General features: G+C 43.3%; 1 protein-coding gene across 1 annotated transcript in view; it reads right to left on the reverse strand.

Moving 5' to 3' along the window:
* The window catches only part of EPHA6 (EPH receptor A6), an 895,964-nt gene that overhangs the window by 227,486 nt on the left and 641,732 nt on the right, over positions 1-26,746 (reverse strand). The window contains exon 6 of the mRNA XM_033941517.1: positions 6,541-6,665. Coding sequence (XP_033797408.1) covers positions 6,541-6,665 — 125 coding nt within the window. The remainder of the gene's footprint in view (positions 1-6,540; positions 6,666-26,746) is intronic.

Below are 26,746 nucleotides of genomic sequence, written 5' to 3' on the forward strand. Positions count from 1 at the left end.
TTCCGGAAAAAAAATTTTGAGCGATCTGTTCTGGACCAAATTCCTCAACCTCCTCCCCTCCATTCCCAAGCTTGCAGACTCTGAAAACAATTGGCACAACTGGATCGCCCTTTCCAAGTCCACCTACCAGTCCCTCGCCCCCCAAACCACTAAATCCATCACCTATCCCCATAAAGCCCCTTGGTACCTTCCACTCCATAGAGACCTGAAACAAAAATGTCGAGCCTTAGAGCGAAAATGGAAAAAATCCAAATCCTCATCTGACAGACAGGCCTGGAGAATCAATATCAAACTCTACAACTCAATATTAAAAAAAGCAAGGAAGAACTTCTATGGAGACAAGATCTCCAAATCCAAAAACCAGAATGGCACATTGTTCAACATTTGGCGCTCCCTAACCACTAAAAATGACTCCACCCTTCTTCCCTTATCTCTTTCAGCCGAGGTCCTAGCAAAATTCTTCAATGATAAGATCTCTACCTTAAGGCGCTCCTTCCCGCCCGCAATCTCCTACAATTCTCTGGTGCCCCCCGAACCCAACCCCACCCTAGCTGCTCTCAACCCCATCCCTGCCGACAGATCCTGGACTGTCTTCGAGCTCATATCTGATTCTCAGACCCTTAAACTCTGCCTCAAGTTAAAATCATGCAACTGCATCCTGGACCCATTTCCCTCCTACCTATTTGAGAAAATCCCTGCACAGGCCATCACATCTCTTACCAAACTCATAAATTCTGCCCTATTATCAGGCCTATTCTCCACTGAAATGGGACACATCGCATTGACCCCTTTACTGAAAAAAGCTGACCTAGACCCCTCCATACCATCCAACTACCGTCCAATAGCAAATATCCCTCTCCTCACCAAACTGCTCAAGTCTATCATATCTACCCAGCTCTCTTCCTTCTTAGAAAGATTCTCCATCCTCTTACCTTACCAATATGGCTTCAGACCCAACTTCTGCACTGAATCCCTATTGGCCTCTCTAATCTCTAAGGTTCAGCAACTGCATTCTCGTAACAAGTTTGCTGTCCTTCTACAATTCGACCTCTCCGCAGCTTTTGACGTTGTCCACCACGACATTCTAATTTTCTAACTCTCCGAGATAGGCATTAGCTCCATAGTTCTTGATTGGTTCTCCAAATTCTTGCGCTCCCGCTCTTACATGGTTAACATGAGCGGCACCTCATCCTCCCCCTGGACCCCGACTTGTGGTGTCCCACAAGGCTCACCCCTCTCCCCAATCCTCTTTAACATTTACATGTCCTTCCTGAAACTACTCCAACTATCCCCCCTTGAAACTCTTTACACTTACGCTGATGACATCCTCGTCCTCCTTGAGACCGACTCGAACCTCACTAACCTCTCCACGAACATATCCTCATGCATAAAGAACCTCCAATCCTGGGCATTCACAATGCATATGAAACTAAATGAGTCCAAAACAAAACTCCTTTGGCTCGGCCCAAAATTAGACCATCTACCTTCCTCCATCCCATTGTCCTCCGGCCCCCCATTACAGCTCGAGTTCTCAAGCAAAGTTCTGGGTGTCACCTTAGACTCTTCTCTATCCTTCAACGAACATCTCCAATCCCTGGTGAAGAAATGCTTCTTCAGCCTTCACATGCTAAGGAAAGTCAGACCCTATTTTCACCAAAAACACTTCGCAGTCCTAGTACAATCCATCATCCTCTCCAGATTGGATTATTGCAATTCTATCTACCTCAGCCTAACCAAGAAAAGCCTCCACAGACTTCAGAGGATTCAGAACGCCGCAGCTAAGCTTGTTTTCGCGAAAAGCAAATTTGATCACGTCTCACCACTCCTGTCTAAGCTCCATTGGCTCCCAGTAATCCCCAGGATCCACTTCAAATGTGCGTGTCTGGCCTACAAGATCCTACATGGCATCCTGCCTGCCGTTATCCCTCTATCCTGGAATTCCCCAACCCCTACTTCCTCCAGATCCTCCCAAATTTTTAAACTATCCTTTCCTTCCATAAAAGGTATTTTCCATGTAGGCAAACTTGGGTCATCCCTCCCCTTTAGAATCACTGAGATCTGGAATAACCTCACCTCCCCTCTCCGAACCTCAAGCTCCCTCCAACTCTTCCGCAAACACCTAAAAACCTGGCTATTCTCAAAACTGTAACACTTCCCCCCTCTTAGGCCTCTCACCTTCCCCCTTTACACCTAACTCTTTAATCTCTCCACTGTAGTTCCTCTCTCATCTTTCTTCCTGTAAACCGTGCCGAGCTCCGCATTCATGGAGATGGTGCAGTATATAAACCCAAGGTTTAGTTTAGTTTAGTTTATTATAATCACAAAACAGAAAATAAAATTAATTTTTCTACCTTTTGTTGTCTGGTTATATTTCAAATCTTGTTGGTCTAAGGCTCTGGTTTTCTTCTGATAACTTGCTTGCCAGGGTCTCCTTCTTTCTTCTTTCTGCATGCTAACCATCCATCTGCCAACTCTGTCCTCCCTTTCCATTTCCCTTCCCTCCCCAGGAAGTCTGGTATCTTTCCTTTTTTTCATCTCCCTCCACAGATCCACCTTTTCTTAACTACCCTTTCATCCGGCATCTCTCCCTCCTTCCCCATCACCCCAGAGTCCACCATCTCTCCCTTTCTTTTCCTAATTACCCTCCTATCCAGTATCTCTATCCCTCCTCCACACCATCCCTTGTGTCCAATTTCTCTCCCTTTCTGTTCCTTCCCTCCCTAAATCCCATAGTCCATCATCTCTATCCCTCTCCTCTATTTTCAGACCCATTATTTCTTCCTCCTCCCCCCAAAGTTTGGCATATGCACGTCTCTTTGAACACCCCCTTCCCACTGTGTACTTCTAAACCAGGGTCCCCCCCAAGGGCCTGTCCCCCCTTAAAGGTCTTCCTGTCCCCCCTTGAAGGCCTGCACCCCCCTTGAAGGCCTGTCCCACCCCCTTGTATGCCTGTCCCCCTCCTTGTAGGCCTGTCTGCCTGTCTCCCCCTTGAAGGCCTGCACCCCCTTGAAGTTCTGCACCCCCCCGAAGGCCTGCACCCCCCCGAAGGCCTGCACCCTCCCGAAGGCCTGTCCCCCCCTTGAAGGCCTGCACCCCCCCCGAAGGCCTGCAACTCCCCCCGAAGGCCTTCACCCCCCTTGAAGGCCTGTCCCACCCCTTGTAGGCCTGTCCCCCCCTTGTAGGCCTGTCCCCCCCTTGAAGGCCTGTCCCCCCCTTGAAGGCCTGCACCCTCTTGAAGGTCTTCACCCCCCCCCAAAGTCCTGCCCCCCTGAAGGCCTGCACCCCCCCTGAAGGCCTGCACTCCCCGAAGGCCTGTCCCCCCCTTGAAGGCCTGTCCCCCCCCTTGTAGGCCTGTCCCCCCCTTGAAGGCCTGCCTGCCTGTCCCCCCCTTGAAGGCCTGTCCCCCCTGAAGGCCTGCACCCCCTTGAAGGTCTTCACCCCCCCGAAGGCCTGCACCCCCCCTGAAGGCCTGCCTGCCTGCCTGTCAGCCCCCTCCCCCTTGAAAGTTTGCCTGCCTGCCCGCCCGACTTACACTTAGTCGTACAGCAAGTATAACCAAATGTTTAATGAGGTTGCCCAAGTCAAAACAGGTATAAGTTCCGAATAGGGGCCGCTGAGCTGATCGTAGCTGCTGAGATTAGCTCAGCAGCCCCGGCAACCTTCCCACCCCCTGCTGCAATCACAATCCCCCCCCCCCCACCTGAACTTCTGCAAATACCATCAGGAGAAATACCCAATTTCTCCTACCAAAGACAACACTCCCGGACCGCCCACCCCTCCCCCCATAAATACCAGCAGGAGGGATACCAGACCCTCCTGCCTACGTCACCCTCCCGACACCCTCACCCCCCTCAAATACGAGCATGAGGGATTCCAGGCCCTCCTGCCCACGGTGCACCCCCGATACCCCCCACCCCCCTCGAATACGGGCAGGAGGAATCCCAGGCCCTCCTGCCCACAGTGTACCCCCGGTACCCCTACCACCCCTCGAATATGGGCAGGAAGGATCCTAGGCCCTCCTGCTCATGGCATAATAATTTAAAAAAACTTCTAATAATAATAATAATAACTTTATTCTTTTATACCGTAATAACCAAAAGTTCTAGGCGGTTTACACTAAAAAGAGCTGGACAATCAGCAAAATACAATAATACAGTAAAAAATACAAATATTTGTAAAATAGAAAATCAATAATAAAACGCACTAAGTAATAAACTTATTGAACAAAGTGGTCTTAATTAATTTCCGAAAACTGCAATAGGATAACATAGCTTGTTGAATACATTTACCTAACCAAGATTGTTGCCTATCAGCTTGAAATGCTAGGGTCTTATCAAAGAAGGTTTTATATCTACACCCATTAATTTTTGGATAAGCAAATAAGTAGAAGTTTCTAGTTTCTCTTGATGGTCTATGCAACACAAAATGAGGAAAAAGGTAAGCTGGAGACAATCCCGATATCAGCTTAAAGCAGATACAGGAAAATATGAATAATACTCTTGCCTCCAAAGGCAGCCAATGAAGAAAAGAATAATATGGATTAATATGGTCGTTCTTTTTTAAACCAAGTCCCCTTTTGGTCTGTCAGTAGACACTGAAATTGGCAGCAGGGAAATGTTCATTCTCAAAAAAAAAAGGCCAAATTAAGTTTTTTTTTCAGTATGGCCTACCTGCACGTTCAGCATTCTAATGGCCCAGACTGTCACTACGTCTATCCCTATACCACATTCCCGATCAAAAAATTGCCTAAGTCCAAAACGCCCAAACCCAGACCAATTAGGCAAAGGAGGGACTACGGCGGGAGCTCACGGCATCCATTTCCTATTGGCGATCTGCATGGGGCAGGAGCGTAGGAAGATTACTCCTGCCCCGAAAGCCTGCTAGACCACCAGGTAAGGCCGGGATGCTGGGAGGAAGGCTGGAGAGAGGCGGGAACATGATAAAATATGGGGGATTTCCCTACTCCCCCCCCCAACAAAAAAAATCACAAATTTGTGAAACCGCGAGTGTGGAAACTGCGAATGGGGAGGGGGAAGTGTAGTTGTGTTGGGAAGTGCTTGATGAGGCTGTCTTAGCAACTTCCAATTGGACCAACTTGACTTTGTTGAGGAAGAAATCTGCAAGTTCTTGGGCTGAGATTTTATTAGAGAAGGTTGCAGATTCTTGGTTTGGGGGGGATGTCAGTTGTCATACTAGACAGAACAGTTTTTTGCTGTCGGTAGTGTTGCCTCCTATTTTACTGGCGTAGTAATTTTTCTTTGTTTCGGATATGTTGTCCTTATATTTCTTTATGGCTGCTCTTCATTGTGTTCTGTGTTCTGCTGTCTTGTTTTTCCTCCATTTCCTCTCTAGACTTCTGCATAGTTGTTTGTCTAATCTTAAGGACTCCGTAAACCAGGGCGAAGTTCAGTTTGATTTTGTTATGTGTGGGTGGAGGGGGGATATAGTATCTAGGGTTTTGACTATGATTTTGTTCCAGTTGCTTATCATTTAGGTGGTGTTATTTGAGAGGGAAGGGAGTGATTTTGACACTATGTTCTAGAAGAAATCAGGTCTTGTTTTCCTGCGGACTAGTCTTGTGTCTTTGGTGGCTTTGGAGTTCAGGTCTATGTCAGTTAGGTTCAGGCAGAATTCTAGGAGAAAGTGATCTGTCCATGTGAATGCAAACACTTGTAAGTTAAATGGGAGGGGGAAACTCCCCCTCACAGCGCTAAAAGTTACTGTTTTAATCTGGCGTGCAAACGTCCTGCGTGGGATTGTTGGCACGTTTTGGTCCAGCGTGCTTCTGTTACGGTACCCTAAGGAGTGGCCAGTTGCGTGCAATATTTTTTTTTCTGTGTGTGCAACAAGTTCTAAAACCCAACAATTTTTGATCCCAGTATTAGCAATGCACTTCTGTATATTTATCAAGAAACCGTCACATATATGGCAATTGATTTGGTTTAGTTTAATATATTTTTTATCGTTTAATGTTTTTTTTGAAAGTCGAGCCAAGTTAGCATTTTTGTGGGGGACCATCTAATATCCATGTAAAATGTATGAGCAATTGCTCATGCGCTCCACCTAAAAGGAGCACAACCCATATGTTATATAAGTTATCCATTCAGAGGTAGCACTTATACATCACCACTGAATGTATGCATAACTTTAAATGGCTAATTATTCATGTAAAGTTATAATGCGTCAGCACTACTAAATATTTGCCTCACAGATGATAATAGCAATCGGTGTTGGCTGAATCTAAATTAGCAAAACTATTAAGCATTAAGACATGCTATTCATATAATTATGAACATTAAAAGGTACAATTTAATTATATATGAGCGATGACCATTTTACCTAATTGGATGGCACATACATGATAAAAGTAGTTACAAATCAGAAAAAATTTAATAAAACAATGCAAGAATCTTTAAAGTATATACTTGGCTGATGATGTTAGCACATTTTTTAAAGTTTGAAAGTTAAACTCTGTGACCTACTTCAGATACAGTGTACTCTTGGTATTCTTAAGGTCTAAAGAGGTATCAAAACACCAACCTTCTCATAATATTTGATCTCATAATCCAGAACGACTTCGTAAGGGTAGTCTGGCTCCTTCCAGGAGAGTGCTATGCTGTTTTGAGATGCCCAGTCCTTCCTCAGAATACCTATGAAGGAGGGTGCTGGAGAGAGAGTAATAGATTTTTATTGCATCCTAATTTGGTTTTTTTTTTTTTTTTTTAACATGTTTTAAATGTTTGATGTTTTGTGCATTTGGCCTTATCACTCATATCCAGTAACATCAATTTGCCCCAAAGACCCTGGGAATAATATTTAAAACAAATTTAAAGTCCAGGAGAGGCTCCTAGCCATTTAAATGACCTATCTGGGGCTAACAGGGCATTTTCAGCACTACTTAACAAGACAGTGCTTCTGAAAATGTCCAGTTAGCGTCCAAGATGAAACTGGCTATTTTGAGAGTGTTCCAGGGGCTGGTTATGTGCAGATTTCCAGCTCTTAACCATATAACAGCATAAATAGGACCACAAGATATTCAGTTCTATCTTTATGCTGTTCTTCATAGTGCCAAATTCATACTTAACCAACAGGCACTGCACAAAATTTGGCAGCTCTGTATACACAGATATTCAATGCTGGAGCCTGGACATGGCCTAGCATTGAATTTCCAGGTATAATGCTGTCCATGATCAGAAAAACACTGATCACTGCCAGCTGAATCTTAAATATGCCAATAACACATCTATTGGCATTTTCTTGTATGAAAGAGCAAGAACATAATAGCATAACATCGGGGTCATTTTACTAAGCTGTGGCAAAATCTAGGCCTAACACAGGATGAGAGACTTTCCTGCATGGTAAACCCAGATTGAATGTGGCATTGTTTTTAGAGCTTTTTCAGTTGTTTTAATTGCAGGTCACGTGTTAATGTTCCCATTAGCAAATGGTACATGCAAAGAAGTAATGTGGGAGTACTTAACACCTCCTATTTAGATGGTGCTAAGTGCTCCTGTGTTAATGCTGCATTATCCGGTTAACACAGGAATGCCCACTCTCTGCCTCTGATATGCCCCCTCTAAAAATTAATTCTAAAAATTAGATAACGTGTGGGTTCTTTCATGCAAATAGGCAAAATACCACAAAAGACTTTAATGCATTCTGTACTAGCCTGTTAGAGTGTACTAGCCACACATTAAGGACTAAACACCCTTTAGTAAATGAACCCCAAAGTACACTGGTCCATCTAGTCTCCCCAGTTAATGTTGCCCATGCTGCTAAGGATTGACCTTACCTGCTAGCCATAGAAACTTTAACACTTATATGCTATTGGCTCTTACTGATGCAAGATGATGCAATATTTTTTAGTTCCCCACCTTAGCATTATTTTGCAACAAAGGGGGGTCACTGATCTCTCTAAACTGAGTGAGAGTCTTCCACCTACAGTCCTGATAGTGTGTGTGGGGGGAGGGAAGATATTGTTTTACTATCACATTTTCAATAGTGAGGGACAGACAAACTTTGCATGACTCTAGAGAACCAAAGGCTTAGCTAGAAAAGGTATTAGGGGAGAAGCTACCCTCTCAAATGGACCTCCAAAGAAAACAGTTTTATAAATCTACTCATGCTGATGCTTATTTTGTTTTACACTGTTCGCTCCCCTGATGCTAAAACCTGGGTAAATTTCTGCAGAGAACCTGTCTGTCTTTAGTGATTAAAGATACAGTACTAAAGCGCCACCTTCCATTGGCAGCAATGTAGTTGGAGGAATCCTGCTTGGCTTAGAGGGAACAGTACGAGGGGGAGAGGAAAGCCCCTGGTCCAAAACTACATTATCATGAATAGTTATTTGGACTATATACAGTAGGACTCATAGAAGAAACCCAAAATAATGCTAAACAGCTGATGGGTAGAGTGTGGTGCAGTGGTTAAAGCTACAGCCTCATCACCCTGAGGTTGTAGGTTCAAACCTGTACTGCTCCTTATGACCCTGGGCAAGTCACTTAGGCCCAGATTCACTAAAGATAGCGATTCAATCACTGTTGGCCAATTCTCTTGCTGATTTGGAAACAGTGATTGATTCACTATCTTGTTTGTATGCACATGATTTGCACGGAGGTGCAAATCATTTGCATGCAAACTCCCCTACTCAATCAATAAGGAAGTCCCTCATTGGCTCAGGCAGCTCAGGCCCCTCCCAATGGAGAAGCCTGAGGTAACTGAGCCATTCCAGGGCCTTAGGCCCCTCCCCGTGCATCACATGATACACCATGGTGGGGCCTAAGGCCCGCATTACATTGGAGGAGGCCTACGGAGCAGGAGGGACTGAGCACCTCTCCTGCTCCCAACTTGTTAAAGGTACAGGGACAGGAAGAGGGGGGAGGTAGCCTCCGCATCTGCTTTCCAGTGGCAGGAGGAAATGGGCATCCCTCCTGCTGGGGTTTTTTTGGGGGTGGGGGAGGTATTTGCCGGCAGGAGGGAGTGGGCATCCCTCCTACCTTTTTATTCGTGGGGGGGGGCACGGGCTGTGTTGGGGGGGGGCTCATTTGTCGGGGGTGGGGGGGTTACAAATTTTTTTTTGCTCTTTTTTTTTTTTTTAATTGGCCAGATATTTTGTATATTTAATACACACAAAATATCAGTGCCATAAAAAAAATGAACAAAAAACAGGCAGGTCTGCAGCAGTCGGGTTTGAGGATAGTAAAATCTGATTCAAAATAGCCAAGCAATTGTTAATGAATCAATCACTTGACATGGGGTTTTACTAATTTGCATGGGTGCATTGGATTAGACAGGAGATTCATCGGACAGTAGTTTAGTGAATCGGGTCGGGGAACACGAACGATCACAAAACCAGTAAAACTGGTTTTGCGACCATCGTTACAGGATCGGTAAGTTTAGTGAATCTAGGCCTTAATTCCCCCCAGGTACATTAGATAGATTGTGAGTCCACCAAGACAAACAGGGAAAAATGCTTGAGTACCTGAATAAATTCTTGTAAACCAATCTGAGCTCCCTTGGGAGAACAGCATCAAAAAATTTTAAAATAATGCATTTTAAAGGTAACAGATGTAGCAGAGATTTAAATGCATTCTGGTACTGTTACCTAGATGACTGAGCAAATGACATAAAAATGGAAAGAACAGGAGCTCATTTTGTCATTACTGATCTTTCTGATAATTGTATAAGGAATTCATTCAATTTGTCTCCATCCATCAATATTCTACTACTACTGTTTGAAAGAAATGGAAAAACAATGTGGTGTTAGAATGTTTATGTATGATTTTATAGGCTCAAATCTACGTCACTATTCTTTTTCCCTTTATTATTGAATAGATATTTTGTAGGTCATTCCTAGCAGCAAACAAATCTTAATCCTATAGCCGCCACCTGTTTAATATCCATGTCGCTTTAATCATTCCCACTATAAATGAAACCCTCTAATCTCCTCTTTGCCTGTCTTGAATAGATTGCAAGCTCTGTTGAGCAGGGATTGTTTCTTAGATGTCCGTTTGTCTAGCAGTGCTATCAAAGCGATAATAGTACCAGTAGTAACAGTGTATAAGAACACCCCAGAAACACCACTGCACAGATCTTAAGCTGGATGCCCATGACACTTTAATTCCCTCTAAGCTGAGCAGGAGTCCTCCACCCACAGTCTCACCAATAGAGGGTGCTGTTTTACTGTCACATTTTTCAATTGTGAGGGACAGGCAAGTTCTGCAGGACTCCAGGGAACATACCTGTCCTTAGCGACTGAAAATATTCCACCCCCTAGTGGTAGCAATGCAGCTGGAGGACACCTGCTCAGCTTAGAGGGAACACTCGCAACCCACTGCCTGGTCATCTGCCATTCATTGCCTGGTGTACTGTTACCCACTGCATGATATGATGCAGTCCACTGTGCAATATAAATGTCAAGCTTTATGCTATCAGCTTTCTCATTACACCTGAGTTCTCTCGGAACGTCACAGACTGTTGTTACTAAGGGACCAGGACAAATATATTCAGCAAAATGTTTAGGCTACTTTTCCTCGACATGAGTTACTCTAGCTCCAATACATGATGTACCAAAATATTCAGTGCCCAAAACTAGTGGCTGTTCAATAAAAAGCCATATCCAAACCACAAAATAAAAATGAAACCTAAATAAAGTAGGTTTTATGAATAAAGAAAAAAAGATTTTGCTCTCCAATGATGGCTTGGGATGTGAACCCTAAACCTCTGCGCCAGAAGCCTGGACTCTAACCCCTAAATTATCTCAAAAAATATGAAAAATCTTTTTTTTATATATATATCATGAGTGTGCTCAGTGCTGCAACTTAAACGTCATATAGTAAAGACCAGTGGATTCGGGAACCATCACTATATTCCCACAATTATTCATATTTCAACACTAAAATATCAATAACAGGCAGTGCACAAAATTCACGACGAGAAATGAAGTGTACCGGTAGCTTATCATTTATTTGAAATTTGCTATACCACCTCCTCTGACAACATGTCAAGGTGGTTTACAATGATATAGTACACATAACAAAAAAGAAACTCAGAAAAGAAACCTGTAAATAAATAGGAAAGAGTTGCAACATGCATTCCAACAAAAGAAGACACACAAGGATATCATTCAAGCACAGCAATTTAACTCAATTGGCCCAATATTCAAACTGCAGGAGATAGTTGGCTGTCTCCCACAGTCTGCGGTGAAGCTGGGAATTCAATGCAGGCGCCTTACCTGGCCCTGAGGAGTGGGGCTGTAAGGAAAGTCGGAGGCAGCTGAGGAGAGTCTGGAGGCGGCTGACCAGCAGCGGGAAGAGTCAGGAGCAGGAAGGAGATCGGAGAGAGAGTAGGCAGGAGCCAGTGAGGGGCAGAGGCGAGAGATAGCTCCGCCCACCCCTCTGATGTCAGCAGAACATCGAAGCCGAGCTCCCCCTTAAAAGGAGAGGAGCCAACGGTGAGGCGATCACTGCCCTGAGGAGTGGGGCTGTATGGAGAGTCGGAGGCAGCTGAGGAGAGTCGGGAGGTGGCTGACCAGCAGTGGGGAGAGTCGGGAGCAGGAAGGAGATCGGAAAGAGAGTAGGCAGGAGACAGTGAGAGACAGAGGCGAGAGATAGCTCCGCCTACCCCTCCGACATCAGCAGAACATAGAAGCCGAGCTCCCCTTTAAAAGGAGAGGAGCCAACGGCGCTTACCTTAGCGAGAGCGCCTTTGCGAAGGGCCTCAAGAAGGGCCGAGTCATTATACCTAAGGACACCAAGGAAGGACAGCAAAATAAGGACGCCAACAAATAACACAGCTAAATAACCAAACAAGTACATAAAAGCAAAAACACAGCAGTTGCAGAGGGCACATACATACGAAACAGCAGGACACACGCAAACTACTGACTTAAAGTAGGAACACCAGCACTAATCAACACAGAACACCATAACACTAGTCAACACTAGACAAACGTGGCACGTTAGGATTGCATATAGGGAAAAAAACATATAACTAGGGAATAGAGAAGTAGCAAGCAGCAGGCACAGAAGAGAACACACACTCACACAAGCAAAAAGGTACCAGTGAAATAAAAGAGAGTAGTCCAAAAAGGTGGCAGCAATGGAAGCAGTGAAAATTCAGAAGATAAGCTTTCCAGTGTTCTGCACAGACTGTCATATGTATGACTACCTCCCCTCGGGGAGGCAGTCATATGTATGCAGTCAGTGTCGGGAGCTGAAAAGCTTGAAGAAGGAAGTTAGGCAGCTGAAGGACAGGATACAGGAACTGGAAGGACTTTACATCGCAGAAGACCCAATCAGGACAGCTGAAGACTTCATGAGAGAGAGACACATTGAGGAAGAAGTCAGGGAGCTCGAGGAGTTAATTAAGGAGGTCCACAGGAGGAGGGTGGAAGAACATGAACATCAGAGGAAAGATGAAGATACACCCACATGGAATAGAGAACAAGAGGAAGATGACTCCAAGGAAGAAACCTACAGAGGAATCCCGCAGGAAGGGGAGGCAAGGTCTTGCCGATGCCTAGAAGAAGAAGCAGCGAAGCACACCGAGGACATAGACCTGCGACCAGAGCATAAACTGAAAAAGGGAAAGTCTGTGATCCTAGTGGGAGACTCAATCCTAAGGCAAGTAGATAGACACATAGCAGGAGGGAGATATGGATCGACTAATGACCTGCCTCCCAGGAGCGAGAACAAAAGGCATCGTCAACAAAATTGAAAAGATCCTAGAAGGAGCAGAGACGGAAGAGACTACAGTGATGATCCACATCGGGACAAATGATGTCAGCAGGAGAGACTACAGTAGAAATGCACTGATAGAACAGTTCAAGATTCTGGGAAGGAAGTTGAAGATGAGGACTCAGAAGATAGCGTTTTCAGAGATCCTACCAGTATCGAGGGCAGATGTGAAGAGGTAGACAGAACTACAATCAATAAATGCATGGATGAGGAGATGGTGTGAGGAAGAGGGGTTCCTCTTCATGAGGAACTGGACAATGTTTTGGGGCAAGAGCAAGCTCTTCAGGAGAGATGGACTGCACCTGAGTGCGGCGGGAACTAAACTTATAGCAAACAACGTCAGGAGAGGAATAGAGCAAGCTTTAAACTAAGAAGAAGGGGAAAGCCGACAGTCGACCAAGTGTCGATGATTCGGAAGAAGGTATCCCGAGAGGATACTCAGTGGGAAAAATGCTGGGAAGACACAACGGACAAAAAACAAGAGTTGACAGATCAAGAAGAGGACGATAAGAAGATCGTAGCACAGGAAAAGAAAATGAAGACAAAAAAATATTAGGACTTAAATTGCATGTATACTAATGCAAGGAGCCTGAGGAATAAAATGGGAGAATTAGAAGTCATGGCCAATAAAGAGAACCTAGGCATCATTGGGGTCTCTTAAACATGGTGGAATGAAGAAAACAAATGGGACATAGCACTGCCGGGGTACAAACTCTATCACAAAGACAGGTCTGGTCAGAAAGGAGGAGGAATAGCCCTATACATAAAAGAAAACATACATTCGACCAGAGTCGACACAGCAGTGACGACCAACAAATTGGAATCACTATGGGTTAAAATACCTGGAAGGAAAGGGCCCGAGATAAAGATGGGCCTGTAGTATCGTCCACCTGGGCAAACCGAAACAAACGATGAAGAAATGAAAGCCAAGATGAAGCGAGAATGCAAAAGCGGTAATACGATTGTTATGGGAGACTTCAACTATCCCAGGATAGACTGGGGTCTTGGAAACTCACAATGCTCTAGGGCAGGGGTGTCCAATAGGTTGATCGCGATTGATGGGTAGCTCGCCAAGGCAAAGTGAGTCGATCACCCAGGACTCACTTTGCCTTGGCGATCTATCGGGCCAATCAGTCTTCCTCTCCCCGACGTCAATTCTGCCATCGGAGAGGAAGTTCGGGCCAGCCAATCACTGCCTGGCTGGGTGGAACTTCCTCTCTGACAGCAGAATTGATGTCGGGGAGAGGAAGACTGATCGGCCCGATAGATCGCCAAGGCAAAGTGAGTCCTGGGTGATCGACTCACTTTGCCTTGGCGAGCTGGTCGGCCCGAAGCAGGGAGAGCATGGGGTGGCGGCGGTGGCGGCGGCGGCTTTGGGGCCTGTTATCCATTGGTGGCGGTTTGGGTCCTGTTCCCCGATGGCAGCGGCAGTGGCTTGGGGAAGGGCAGGGAGAAAGAAAGAAAGGTGGCAGGCAGGGAGACAGAAGGAAAGAAAAGAAACAGAAAAAAAGAAAGGGGGCATGAAGAGAAAAAGAAAGAAAGGTCAGGGAGAGAGGAAGAAAAAGTTGGGGGAGGGAATGAGGTGTGGAGGAGAGGAAGCATACAGGCTGAAAGAAAGATTGGATGCACAGTCAGAAGAAGAAAGTGCAACCAGAGACTCATGAAATCACCAGACAAGGTAGGAGAAATGATTTTATTTTAAATTTAGTGATCAAAATGTGTCTGAATTTATATCTGCTGTCTATATTTTACAATATGGTCCCCTTTTACTAAACCGCAATAGTGGTTTTTAGCGCAGGGAGCCTATAAGCGTCGAGAGCAGCGCTGGGCATTCAGTGCAGCTCCCTGCGCTAAAAACTGCTATTGTGGTTTAGTAAAAAGGGAGGGGGGGTGGGTATTTGTCTATTTTTGTATGGTAGTTACTGAGGTGACAGTGCATAGAGTCATCTGTTTTGACCTCTTTGAAAAAACCCCGGAATAGGAATAATAATTAACAATTCTATGTGTACACTGTGCATTGTGTTTTTTTAAAATTTTATTGTTGGTAGATTATTTTGACTTGGTCATTTTAAAAGTAGTTCGTGAGTCAAAAAAGTGTGGGCACCTCTGCTCTAGGGAGACCAGATTCCTGGAGGCTATATAGGACTGCTTCATGGAGCAGCTTGTTAGAGAACCGACGAGAGGGAATGCCTCTCTGGATCTAATCCTTAATGGACTAAGAGGATCTGCAAAGGAACTGGAAGTAGTGGGACCGTTGGGAAACAGCGATCACAGTATGATCAAGTTCAAAGCTGAAGTAGGAATATCGAAGGGAAAGAGAACCACAGTGACAACTTTTAACTTCTAGAAAGGAAACTATGAAGTGATGAGAGTAATGCTAAGGAAGAAGCTTAGGAACAGCTCAAAGAAATTGCAGACTGTAGAACAAGCCTGGTCTTTATTCAAGGACACGGTGAGCGAGGCACAAAATCTGTATATCCCTAGGTTTAGAAAAGGGTGCAAAAAGAGCTGAACAAAAGACCCAGCGTGGATAACTAAAGAATTGAAGAAAGCGATAGGAGATATGAAAAATTCATTCTGGAAATGGAAAAAGTACAAAACCGGGGAGAACTGGAAAGAACACAGGAAGCATTAAAATGAATGTCACCTCGTGGTTAGAGGAGCAAAAATAGAATATGAAGAGAGGCTAGCCTGATTGGGCCAAATGGGATCGTCACGTGGGATCTCTTCACAGAGAAAGGTAGGGGAGGGTCATTAGGGTGGGCAGACTAGATGGGCCGTGGCCCTTATCTGCCGTCTATTTCTATGTTTCTATGTTCTTCAGATATGTTAAAGGGAAGCAGCCGGCAAGGGAGGAGGTGGGACCACTGGATGACGGGGATAGGAAAGGAGTGGTGAAGGAAGAAAAAGAAGTGGCGGACAGACTAAACATGTTCTTTTCGTCAGTATTTACAAAAGAGAACACATCCAACGTGCCAGAACCTGAAAAAATCTTCAAAGGAGATCAAGCAGAAAAATGAACATCCATGGAGGTAAGCCTTGAAGATATACACAAGCAGATAGATAAAAACTGACAAATCTCCGGGCTCAGATGGAATCCACCCTAGGGTATTGAAAGAACTAAAGGAGGAAATAGCGGAACTACTACAGCAGGTTTGTAATCTATCCCTGAAAACAGGTGTGATCCCGGAGGATTGGAAGATAGCTAATGTTACGTCCATCTTTAAAAAAGGATCGAGAGGTGACCCGGGGAACTACAGACCAGTAAGTTTGACTTTTGGTTCCGGGGAAAATGGCGGAAGCGCTGATAAAAGACAGCATCGATGAGCATCTAGAAAGGAATAAACTTATGAAAACAAGCCAACATGGCTTCTGCAAGGGAAGATCGTGCCTAACGAACTTATTGCACTTCTTCGAAGGAATTAAAAAACGGATGGACAAAGGGGACCCCATAGACATCATATGCTTGATTTCCAAAAAGCCTTTGACAAGGTACCCCATGAACGCCTACTACGGAAACTGAAGAACCATGGGGTGGAAGGTGACGTACATAGATGGATCAAAATTGGGTGGCGGGTAGAAAGCAAAGGGTGGAATTGAAGGGCCACTACTCGGACTGGAGGAGGGTCATGAGTGGTGTTCCGCAGGGGTCGGTACTCGGACCACTGCTGTTCAATGTATTTATAAATGATCTAGAAACAGGGACGAAGTGCGAAGTAATAAAATTTGCAGATGACACCAAACTATTTAGTAGAGTCAGGACTAAAGAGGACTGCAAAGATTTACAAAGGGACATGAACAAACTAGGAGAGTGGGCAACAAGATGGCAGATGAAGTTCAATGTAGAGAAATGTAAAGTCTTGCATGTAGGAAACAGAACCCGAAGTACAGCTATACGATGGGTGGGGGGAGGCTGTTAATGGGTGAGAGTACCCAAGAGAGGGATCTGGGGGTAATGGTGGACAGGACAATGAAGCCATTGGCACAGTGCGCAGCGGCCGCTAAGAAGGCGAATAGAATGCTAGGTACTATCAAGAAAGGTATTACAACTAGAACGAAAGAAGTTATCCTACCATTGTATCGGGCGATGGTGCGCCCGCATCTAGTGTATTTTGTCCAATATTGGTCGCCGTACCTTAAGAAGGATATGGCGATACTCGAGAGGGTTCAGAAAAGAGTGACATGATTGATAAAAGGTACGGAAAACCTTTCATACGCTGAAAGATTGGAGAAACTGGGGCTCTTTTCCCTGGAGAAGCGGAGACTTAGAGGGGACATGATAGAGACTTACAAGATCATGAAGGGCATGGAGAAAGTGGAGAGGGACAGATTCTTCAAACTTTCAAAAACTACAAGAACAAGAAGCCATTTGGAAAAATTAAGAGGGGACAGATTCAGAACCAGTGCTAGTAAGTTCTTCTTCACCCAAAGGGTGGTGGACACCTGGAATGCGCTTCCAGAGAGCGTGATAGGACAGAGTACTATATTGGGGTTCAAGAAGGGATTGGACAATTTCCTGAAGGAAAAGGGAATAGAAGGGTATGGATAGAGGATCACTGATGGGCCGCTGCGTGAGTGGACTGCTGAGCATGATGGACCTCTGGTCTGACCCAGCAGAGGCACTGCTTATGTTCTTATGATTTGACTGGCCATGACATAGCCGGCTAAGCCGATATTCAATGGCTGGCTGGTTAAGTCCTAGCGGCCAAAGATAAATCTGCTTCTTAGATGGATCTATCTAGCAATTGAATATTGGTGGTGACTGCTAACGTCGCATGGCATAGACGGTCACGAGCCATTCCGCTTGCCTGAATATTCATAGATAGCTGGCTATGTGCCATTTGGCCAGCCGGGAGCCATTCCTGGTCCCACCAAACAGAGCCGAATATCAGCCTCACTATGTTCACCAATGTAGTAGCATCTTTAACTTGCTATTTTGTCTTGAAAAAAGGTAATAAATATAAATAAAACAAACCAACAAAAAGAGAATAAGATGACGCCTTTTTATTGTATATGCTTTTGGAACCCGCTTTGTATAAAGCGGGATATAAATAAAACCCATAAACCATATTGGACTAATAATAAAAAGGTATCATCTTTTTTTGGATTGTTTCTGTTACCTTAAAAAGTGGACTAACACGGCTACTACACAACTTTATTCATGTCTGCTGAAAGAAGGCATAGGCAGTGGAACACTTTTTTATTTGGGGGGCCCATAAGCAATTTGTGAGAATTCACGGGAACTAGTCAGGAAGCCACTCAGTGCCTAGCAGCAGCGCCAAACCACACTCCTGCTTGGTGCCGCTCGGCAGCTGAAGAAAGCAGGACTCGCGCCAGCCACCGACGACCGGGTTAGCAGCAGGGCAGGAGCGCGGTAAGCTCGCTCCTGCCCGCTGCACCTCTGGACCACCAGGGATCGGCAGAGCAGGTACAACAGGACAGTAGAGGACATGGCAGGGCAGGGAGCAGAGCCAGTGCCAATTTTGGGGGAGGCCACGGCCCCTATGGTCCCCCCTGTTCTGACGCCTATAAAGGAAGGCACCGATTAAGCAGTATTTATACTTGTATGTATATTGTCATTACAGAGTGCACTTTAACTGCTTTTCACAATCTCCTGCTTCTAATTTTATCATCAAAGGTTTTTTTTTTTTTTTTAAATATAGCTTTTGTTGTTGTTTAAAATTCTGAATCCTCCTCCCCCCCAACGAATTAGTCCATTAAATGGACAGGATCAACACAGGATAATTTTCCGGATCTAAGGGAATCCTCTAATGTTGGAGAGATGGTTGCAGAAGCTTTTGAAGTTCAGGGCATCTTCTATCAAACAGTGCCGCCCAGACCTGACAGCAGCTTTTACTTCTGTGCAGAAATCATGAATATTTCATTGGCACATTTTCTGTGAACTTACAGTTAAAGCCAGGCTCCTCAGTGTTTGCTGAGAATGCCAAACTGACTTAATGCAATTGAAAATCCAGCCTAATGTGCCTGTACTTTAACAGCATATGCCGAAGATAGCTGATAAATGCAGTTCCACTTATCATTCATGCAAATATTGACTTTATGAAAGGTTTGTAAGTCTCCACATCCATGCAGGATTTCCTGATAATTTATGGGAAGCCTACTGGTGGTGGGTAGATGAAAAAGTGACATATGACAAAATCCTCAAGCCACCGCATCCTTCATTAGCAAAGTGATAAGGTGGGAAAACAAACTAGTGATAATCTTGGCAGACCAAGAAGTGATTAGAATCCATACAAATATTATATAGTAAACTAGTATATGTGACAGAAAAATACCAAGGAGCAAAAGCACTCCTGGATTAATCATTAAGCAAAATATACATGTGCTTAGGACACCAATGAAAAGGGGGCATCACAGAGATTTTTTTCTCCTAGCTATCTTGCCCTTAACTCATTCACTACTGTCTGCTACACTCATTATCCAACATAGATTTCTGTGTTTTTCTAATCGTTGTATACATGATGTTTTGTTTAATATTTCTCAGTGCTTACTAAGTCTTAATGCTTTGTCAGTTAAGCAATGGATGGGCACCTTTGTCGGGCTGTGCTTAGAGCTTCAGTTGGCCTTAGTCCAGCCCTGAGTCAATTTAATAGAGCAAGCAGCTTAACATGGCTTCTGCACACCACTTTGCTCAATGCAGTGGGTCCTCTATGTTAAAATGAGTTTTGCACACCAACCAGCTGTGCACAACAACTTGTGTTGGCTTGATTGCACAGCTCGTTTAAATCTCATGTCATGAAGCTATTAGCTAGATGCCAAGAGATGTGCAAATGGCACATAGACTCGGCACAGTATATTTTTTTTAATGCTAAGGCTTTAATACTAGGACTGAGGAATTAGATTGTTCTTCTCTTTACTGCAAGCATGAAGGAAGTATAACTTCTTCTGGCTTTCTTGAAGGGGAGTGGGTCAAAAACAATGGCAGATGACGAGCAGCTGAAAGGAAGGGTGGCCAGAGCTAACATTGAGTGCTGGACTGCTGACTTTGTAACAAGACAATAATATATCTATGGGGAATAATAATGATGTTTATGCAGGAAAAGGCAATCCAGCAAATGTGCATAATGTATGCGCATTAAAACCCTGCACAGCTGCAATTTTCCCAACATCAACAATATTTATGGGTAGAATAGCATTCCAGCACACGTGCATATGTAATTGCATACAACTCTGCCTGCCAATGCTGTTCACTGTTGAGTAAAATACACTGCAGTTGATGCTACGGCAGACCCGTGTGTGTTATGCTTTCCCTTGTTAGCACCACTATTGCACAATTTGGTTACTGCATTAGGGTGGAATTTTTTTTTTCTTTACACTTACATTACGAGATGGCATGCCGAGTTTTAGTGCATGACTTTAATACAAGGTTACTGCATTGTCCGCTGAATTCTCTGTCAGTTATTCTTGTCAACCGTACACTCAAGGATACGTAGCTGCCAGCATGATCACTTGTAGATATCTCTCTTTATCCAGGACAGAATTTCTCATATATGTCATTTATACTTTACCAAGACGAGTCGTATGAATGTTTAATGAGTTATATGAATGTTCAATTGATATAGCTGCTATTAAAGTGTGTTTGGTTTGAAGACCTGGCCTACTCTGCTCTTTTTTGATCACTTGATGTCTGTGCAGATATTGACATTCTCCTTTGTCTGACAATTTATACTTTGCCATCATGCATATAGGACCAATGTGTCACTTATTTTATTTTATTTTCTATTTTTATTTATTTATTACACTTATAGCCCGCATATCAGTCATCTACGTGGATAACAACAATATGTACATAATTAAAACAAAAACGAAGACATCTCTGTCCTGTGATCTCAAAGAACGAGAGGGTATATATATCTGCAGAAGAGAAGCAATCACATACAGATATGAATACCATCCATCCCTCCCCCTTGCCTCCCCACAGAGCACTGTAACAATTTAAATAGCTACTGATACTAACATGAGTATTGCCCAGACATCCAGCCTTTTAAGTCCCCTGCCTAGCCTTCCACATAGACCCTGTTATATGAATGTCTGTTTTCAGTAGGAAACATAGGGAGTCAAAATATTTTCACTTTGAAACATATGTAAATTATTACCGTAGTGCACATTATCCCCCAAATTCTATAAATAGTGCTTTGAGTTGCGTGTTCAAATTTTATTGCATGCTCAATCTTAATTGAAAAACAAACCAATTAGTGCTAATTGGCTTAACAAGCAATTATTAAAATTAATTGGTTTTAATTTAAATTTATGCACATAAATTTATGCATGGAATCAGTGCCTAAAATTTCATGTGGCACCAGGGGAGAAGCAAAGACAGATTATGAGCGTTCCTGGAATTTATGTGCACTATTATAGAACACACCCGATGCATGCACAAGTTAGGCACAGGTATTTAGGCCTGGTTTTCACTGGTCCAAATGGTCATGCGTAAACATTATGCGATGTCCTGGCATTTAAAATGATTTTATAAGTTGCTCATACCTTTGATAGAATTAGACTAAGTGCCGTTCTAGTTGGTGCCAATTGTTTTGGCGCTATCTATATAATCAGGCCCTAAGTACGAAATTGTGCTTGTAAGATCATAGAATGAGGCAGATTGGGGGAAATTCTGCAAATAGCACCTAATAGGCGCCTATCGCATGTCAATCATGCTTAGCTGCTTTCTACAGAATTGCATCTAACTTATTTATTTAGTATTTTTATACCACTTACAGTCTAAGTGGTTTGCATTCAGGTACTCAAGCATTTTTCCCTATCTGTCCCAGTGGGCTCATACTCTGTCTAATGTACCTGGGGCAATGGGGGATTAAGTGACTTGCCCAGGTCGCTGGGAGCAGCATGAGATTTGAACCCACAACCTCAGGTGCTGAGGCTGTAGTTCTAACCACTGCACCACACACTTAAAACTTACTTAAAACTTAGGAACATATAATATGGGCCAGGATTTTAAAAGATCTACATTACAGGTACCTAAATCCTGTAGATAATCACCTAGTGGTGCCTAAGTCACTCTCTACCCCTAAGCACATCTATTTTAGTGTTATCTCTTGTAGAATTGCACTGAGGAAGATAGGTGTTTATTGCCCAATTATTATTATTTTTTTTTTCAATTATGAGCTTATTAAAGCCAATTTACTGTAACGTAGGTTCTCCGTGGACAGCAGGATAGTCAGCCACACAACCCACCCGCCTCCCCATACGGCCGACCCGGCCACAGCTAGGAACATCCTGGGGATTAGGGGGAAGCAGGGGGAAATGGGTAGGGCTCGGGCATGCCCAGTGGGGCCCGGGCACTGCACATGCTCAGAGAAAAAAAAAAATCTCTCTGAGCTATTGGAGAGCTTATCCGCAAATTGGGAGGTGTTGGGACAATATTAAAGATTGAACTAGGCCAGTTACTGGGCAGACTTGTACGGTCTGTGTCTGTGCATGGCCGTTTGGAGGAGGATGGGCAGGGGAGGACTTCAATGGCTGGGAGGGTGTAGATGGGCTGGAGTAAGTCTTAACAGAGATTTCGGCAGTTGGAACCCAAGCACAGTACCGGGTAAAGCTTTGGATTCTCGCCCAGAAATAGCTAAGAAGAAAAAAAAAAATAATAATAATAATTTAAATTGAATCAGGTTGGGCAGACTGGATGGACCATTCGGGTCTTTATCTGCCGTAATCTACTATGTTACTATGTTACTATGTTACTAATTGAGGTAGGCGCCTAACTAGCCACCTCTTATAAAATTTGCCCCATAGTGTGCGGTTTTCTTAAACAGAGTGCACTTTTGACACTTAGTACATAGGGGTCCTTTTACTAAGGTGTGCTAACCGATTTAGCGCACGGTAACTGATTCGATTTAGCGTGCACAAAATATTAGCGTGTGCTAAATGCTAATGCGTCCATAGACTATAATGGATGTGTTAGTGTTTAGCGCATGCTAAATCAGTTAGCGCACGCTAAATCGGCTAGCGCACCTTAATAAAAGAGGGGGTAGTCTTTCCTGATAATGCACATGTGTGCACTATTGAGAAAGAATAAACTCTATGTGCACATAGCACATACTCTTTACAAAAAAGGATATCAAATTCTTGGCAAATAAAATTGGTTTCAAATGACAGCTCATCCCTAGTTACTACTGTACTTGCAGCCTTCCAGAAAAGCTCAACAACTTGGCTCTTTGCATTTGTGTTAAGGGGAAAGGAGATTAAGATTTAGCTCATGTCTTTCATTAGTAGCTCAAGGCACGTTTTCAGGTACAGTAATTATCTTCCCATTCCTCAAAAGGATTATAATCTAAGTTTGTACCTGAACCAATGTAGAGTTTAGTGACTTGCTCATGATCTTAAACAGTAGTACTGGAGTTTGAAATCTCACTTTATTGCTGTTTTGACCACTGCTTTAATCATTAGGTTAGGTTTCAAACTCTAGTACCACTGTTTAAGACCTTGAGCAAGTCACTTAATCCTCCATTGCTTTGTTTTGGCAATTATGCTAGTAAGTCCAATAGCGATTATTAATTAACTGTGTACGCCTTTTTCTCTCTTCACTTTTTATGACTAAAGACCCTCTTAAACGTCATTACGGTTTTAGTCTCTATCACCTAGCTTGAAAAAGAATGCCATAGAAGCACCATGCTTTCTGTGGAAAAAAATATATGTATATTTCCTGATGCTGAACCTGTTTTTCATGTTGGACCCCTTGTTCTAGAATATTCCCTTGATACAAGTTTGCTTCTTGTGCATTCCTAATACCCCTTAGGTACTTGAATGTCTATTATATCTTGTGTTTCTCCTCTTTTAATATATATTTATTCTACTGCTGATGTGCTGGATCTGACCCTGAAATCAGAACTGGGGAGAACAATGATGTTACACCAGTCTCACTTATCTAACTCAGTGTTTTACTAAACATTCAATAGACTCCAAAGGGCTAGGGAAATTGTACATATCTAAGATAAATCTTAACTTGGATGACATATACCTAATCAAGTAAACATATGTTTCTATGAAATGCTATTTTTTCCTTTTCTATGGTAGACCTAAACCACTTCCCCATTGTCACAATGACTTGTTAAGCAGGCCTAGGGAGTCTTCCTAGCTGATGGTTTCTGTTAACGAGATGTTCTGTTTCTAGAATAAATGGTCTGTGGAATAATGCTCCATTTTCTTTCTGCCTCCATATGAACAAATATATTTTTCAGTACAGCCAAGGGCAATTGGAAACTGAAAACTGACCATATAAGTTATAGGAACACAGAAATATTAGAGGATGACACTAGGCTATTCACTCTTTGTTAGTACTGAAATGATCTCTATGTAATAAAGCTCTCATCTGGCTTCTGGCATCGAGATTCTTATTGGACAAAGGGATAAACCTGCTATTTACTATAGAAAACAAATCAGTTTTTTTTTTCCATATTTCATGACTGGCTGCGAATAAGAGAGCGAGGGTGTTTACTGAATATTATCTCATTCTAATTTGACCTAATCCTTAAGACCATTATGGGAAACACTGCACATCAATACATTTCAGTACCTGGTTATGGCTCCCACAGTGGATCCAGCAATCCTGGCACAGCGGAGTTATCTCTCAGATTGGGCTGGGATGGTTTTTGATACACAATTACATCCACATTTGCAAATGAGCAATTGATTACCATAGATGCTTGCCACACCTTCTACCTCTAGTGCAGTATTTCCGTGTGTAGTAGAATTGCATTGTAGGTCCATTGCTGGCTGTTTTATAATTTAAAAAATATTGCCAGGTACTTGTGACCTGAGTTGGCCACTGTTGGTAAAGAATACTGGGCTTGATGGATCTTCGGTCTGTCCCAGTATGGCAACTGTTATGTTCTTATGAGGCAAGTAGGATCCACAGTCAGTAGAGCAAATGATGACAGTAGATCACAGGAGATAAAGAATAATTTTATTAAAAATAGCCCAACATGGCCAGAGTTCACCTATAGAAGACTGCATCAGGGACAACAACTTTAATTAGACTTAACATAAGTCTTAATTTAAAAACAAACTGATGAGAACATTCAAAAACATGAATCATCCATAAATGATTTTATTGATTTGGGGCTCCTTTTATCAAGCAGTGGTAGAGTTTTTTACCGTGGGCCGGTGAGGTAAATGTTCCGATGCTCATTCAATTCCTATAAGTATTTACTTCGCCAGGTGTCGGATTCTCATATTGAAGTTTCTATTTTGTAGATTGATCAACACAGGCATTTGTTTGGTACCTTTTTGCAGTCTGTTTCATACCTTACGTACCATGGACCCCTGAGGAAGGCATGTTGTCCGAAACACGGACCGTGTCGGGTCCTTGGGTTGGTAATAAGGTCGTATATTTACTGCATTCTATCATTGGTATAATAAACATTGCCTGCATCCTGTACATAGCCTGTAGTTTTTGTTTGGTTTTTCCTTGTTTGATATACTGCAGTTTCTGTTGGATTCTCTTCTTGCTGCTGTTTATTTTGCCAGCCCACAGTAAAAAGCTCAACTGCTGCTTGATAGAAGTAGCCCTTGATTAGGTATATGTTTCTATTCATAGGTGATTTCTATTTTATGAATGTTCTCAAACCAAGGGGCTTTCCAATAAAACATGCACAATAAATATTACATATAAAACACAAAATAAAAATAAAATTACCTGCATGGTCTCCCACTCCAACAGTTGATGCCCCTGAAACAGGCTTCCATAAGCGAGCTTTTTAATAAAAACATTTTTCATCTTCTGTGATCTACTCTCTTTCATTATAATTTACAAAGTCGGCATCCCTTTATGGATTATTACTAAGCATTCCTAACAGCATCAATCTCCATTGGATTCCCAGGCCTGGTTTCTGCCTCTTGGGAGAATGTACATAAAAGGTAATTCTATATGCTAGCACTTAAATTTGGACACTAATAAAATACAGATGTTCCAGAATAGTAGTACTTAGGCATGTGATTGCTGCCAATAATTGAAAGTTGTGTATGCGTTAGGTACTATTCTGTTATGGGGGAATTCGGTAAAGGTAGGCCAAATTTAGGTGTTAGGATGATGCAGGTTAAATGCAATTCTAACACAGGAGTTCCTCATGGTATAGTCTTTATAGAATACTAGCCTGGAGTTCATTATCTCCCAAATTCCATAAAGTTTGCCTAAAATTAGGTGCCTATATCAGCGGGCCTAGTCAATGTAGATGCCTACCATAATTAATAGGCTAAATTAATACCTCGTAAGTAGCATTAATTGGACTTCATTGGAAGATAGGTGCCTACTGCAAAGTTGTAGGTACCTAGTCCAAAACACATAGGCCCTCTTTTACTAAAGTGCGCTAACCGATTAGTGCACGCTAGATGCTAACGCGTGTATGTTAGTCTATGGACGCATTAGCGATTAGCGCACACGAATCGGTTAGCGCATCTTAGTAAAAGAGGGGGATAGTTATATATAGGCATGGTTGTGGGACGGATTGTTAGCGTGTTTTTGAGTTAGGCCCTGTTTGTGACTTAGGCACCATTGTGTGCACAACTTACCATATACAGAATATCCAAATATAAATAGATTTTTGAGCCAAAAAAAAGGTTCAAAAACAGGGGGTTTGGGTTTATATTCGAGTCATCCAGCTGTGTACCCCTCGCCCCCTCCTGGACCTGATTTAGGCCTCCCATGGGCCTGCCTTGAGCCCTAGTAGGCCAGTGGTGAGCTGGGACAGGAGCGACCCCTCCTGTCTCCTGTTCTGGCTAGCTCCTTACCACCCCATCTCCTTCCACCTCCTGGACCTGCAAATGCCTACCTTGAATTATCAAGAAAGGAATGCCCTTATATTGCTCTATGGTATGGCCGCACCTTAAATACCATGTGTAATTCTGGTCGCCATATCACAAAAAAAATAGAGAAATTAGAAAAGGTACAGAGAAGTGCGACAAAAATGATAAAAGGGATGGAATGACTTCCCTTTGAGGAAAAGCTAAAGCAGCTAGGGCTCTTCAGCTTGAAGAAG

Source organism: Geotrypetes seraphini, chromosome 4 (assembly GCF_902459505.1).
Source record: "Geotrypetes seraphini chromosome 4, aGeoSer1.1, whole genome shotgun sequence".
Lineage (NCBI taxonomy): Eukaryota > Metazoa > Chordata > Amphibia > Gymnophiona > Dermophiidae > Geotrypetes > Geotrypetes seraphini.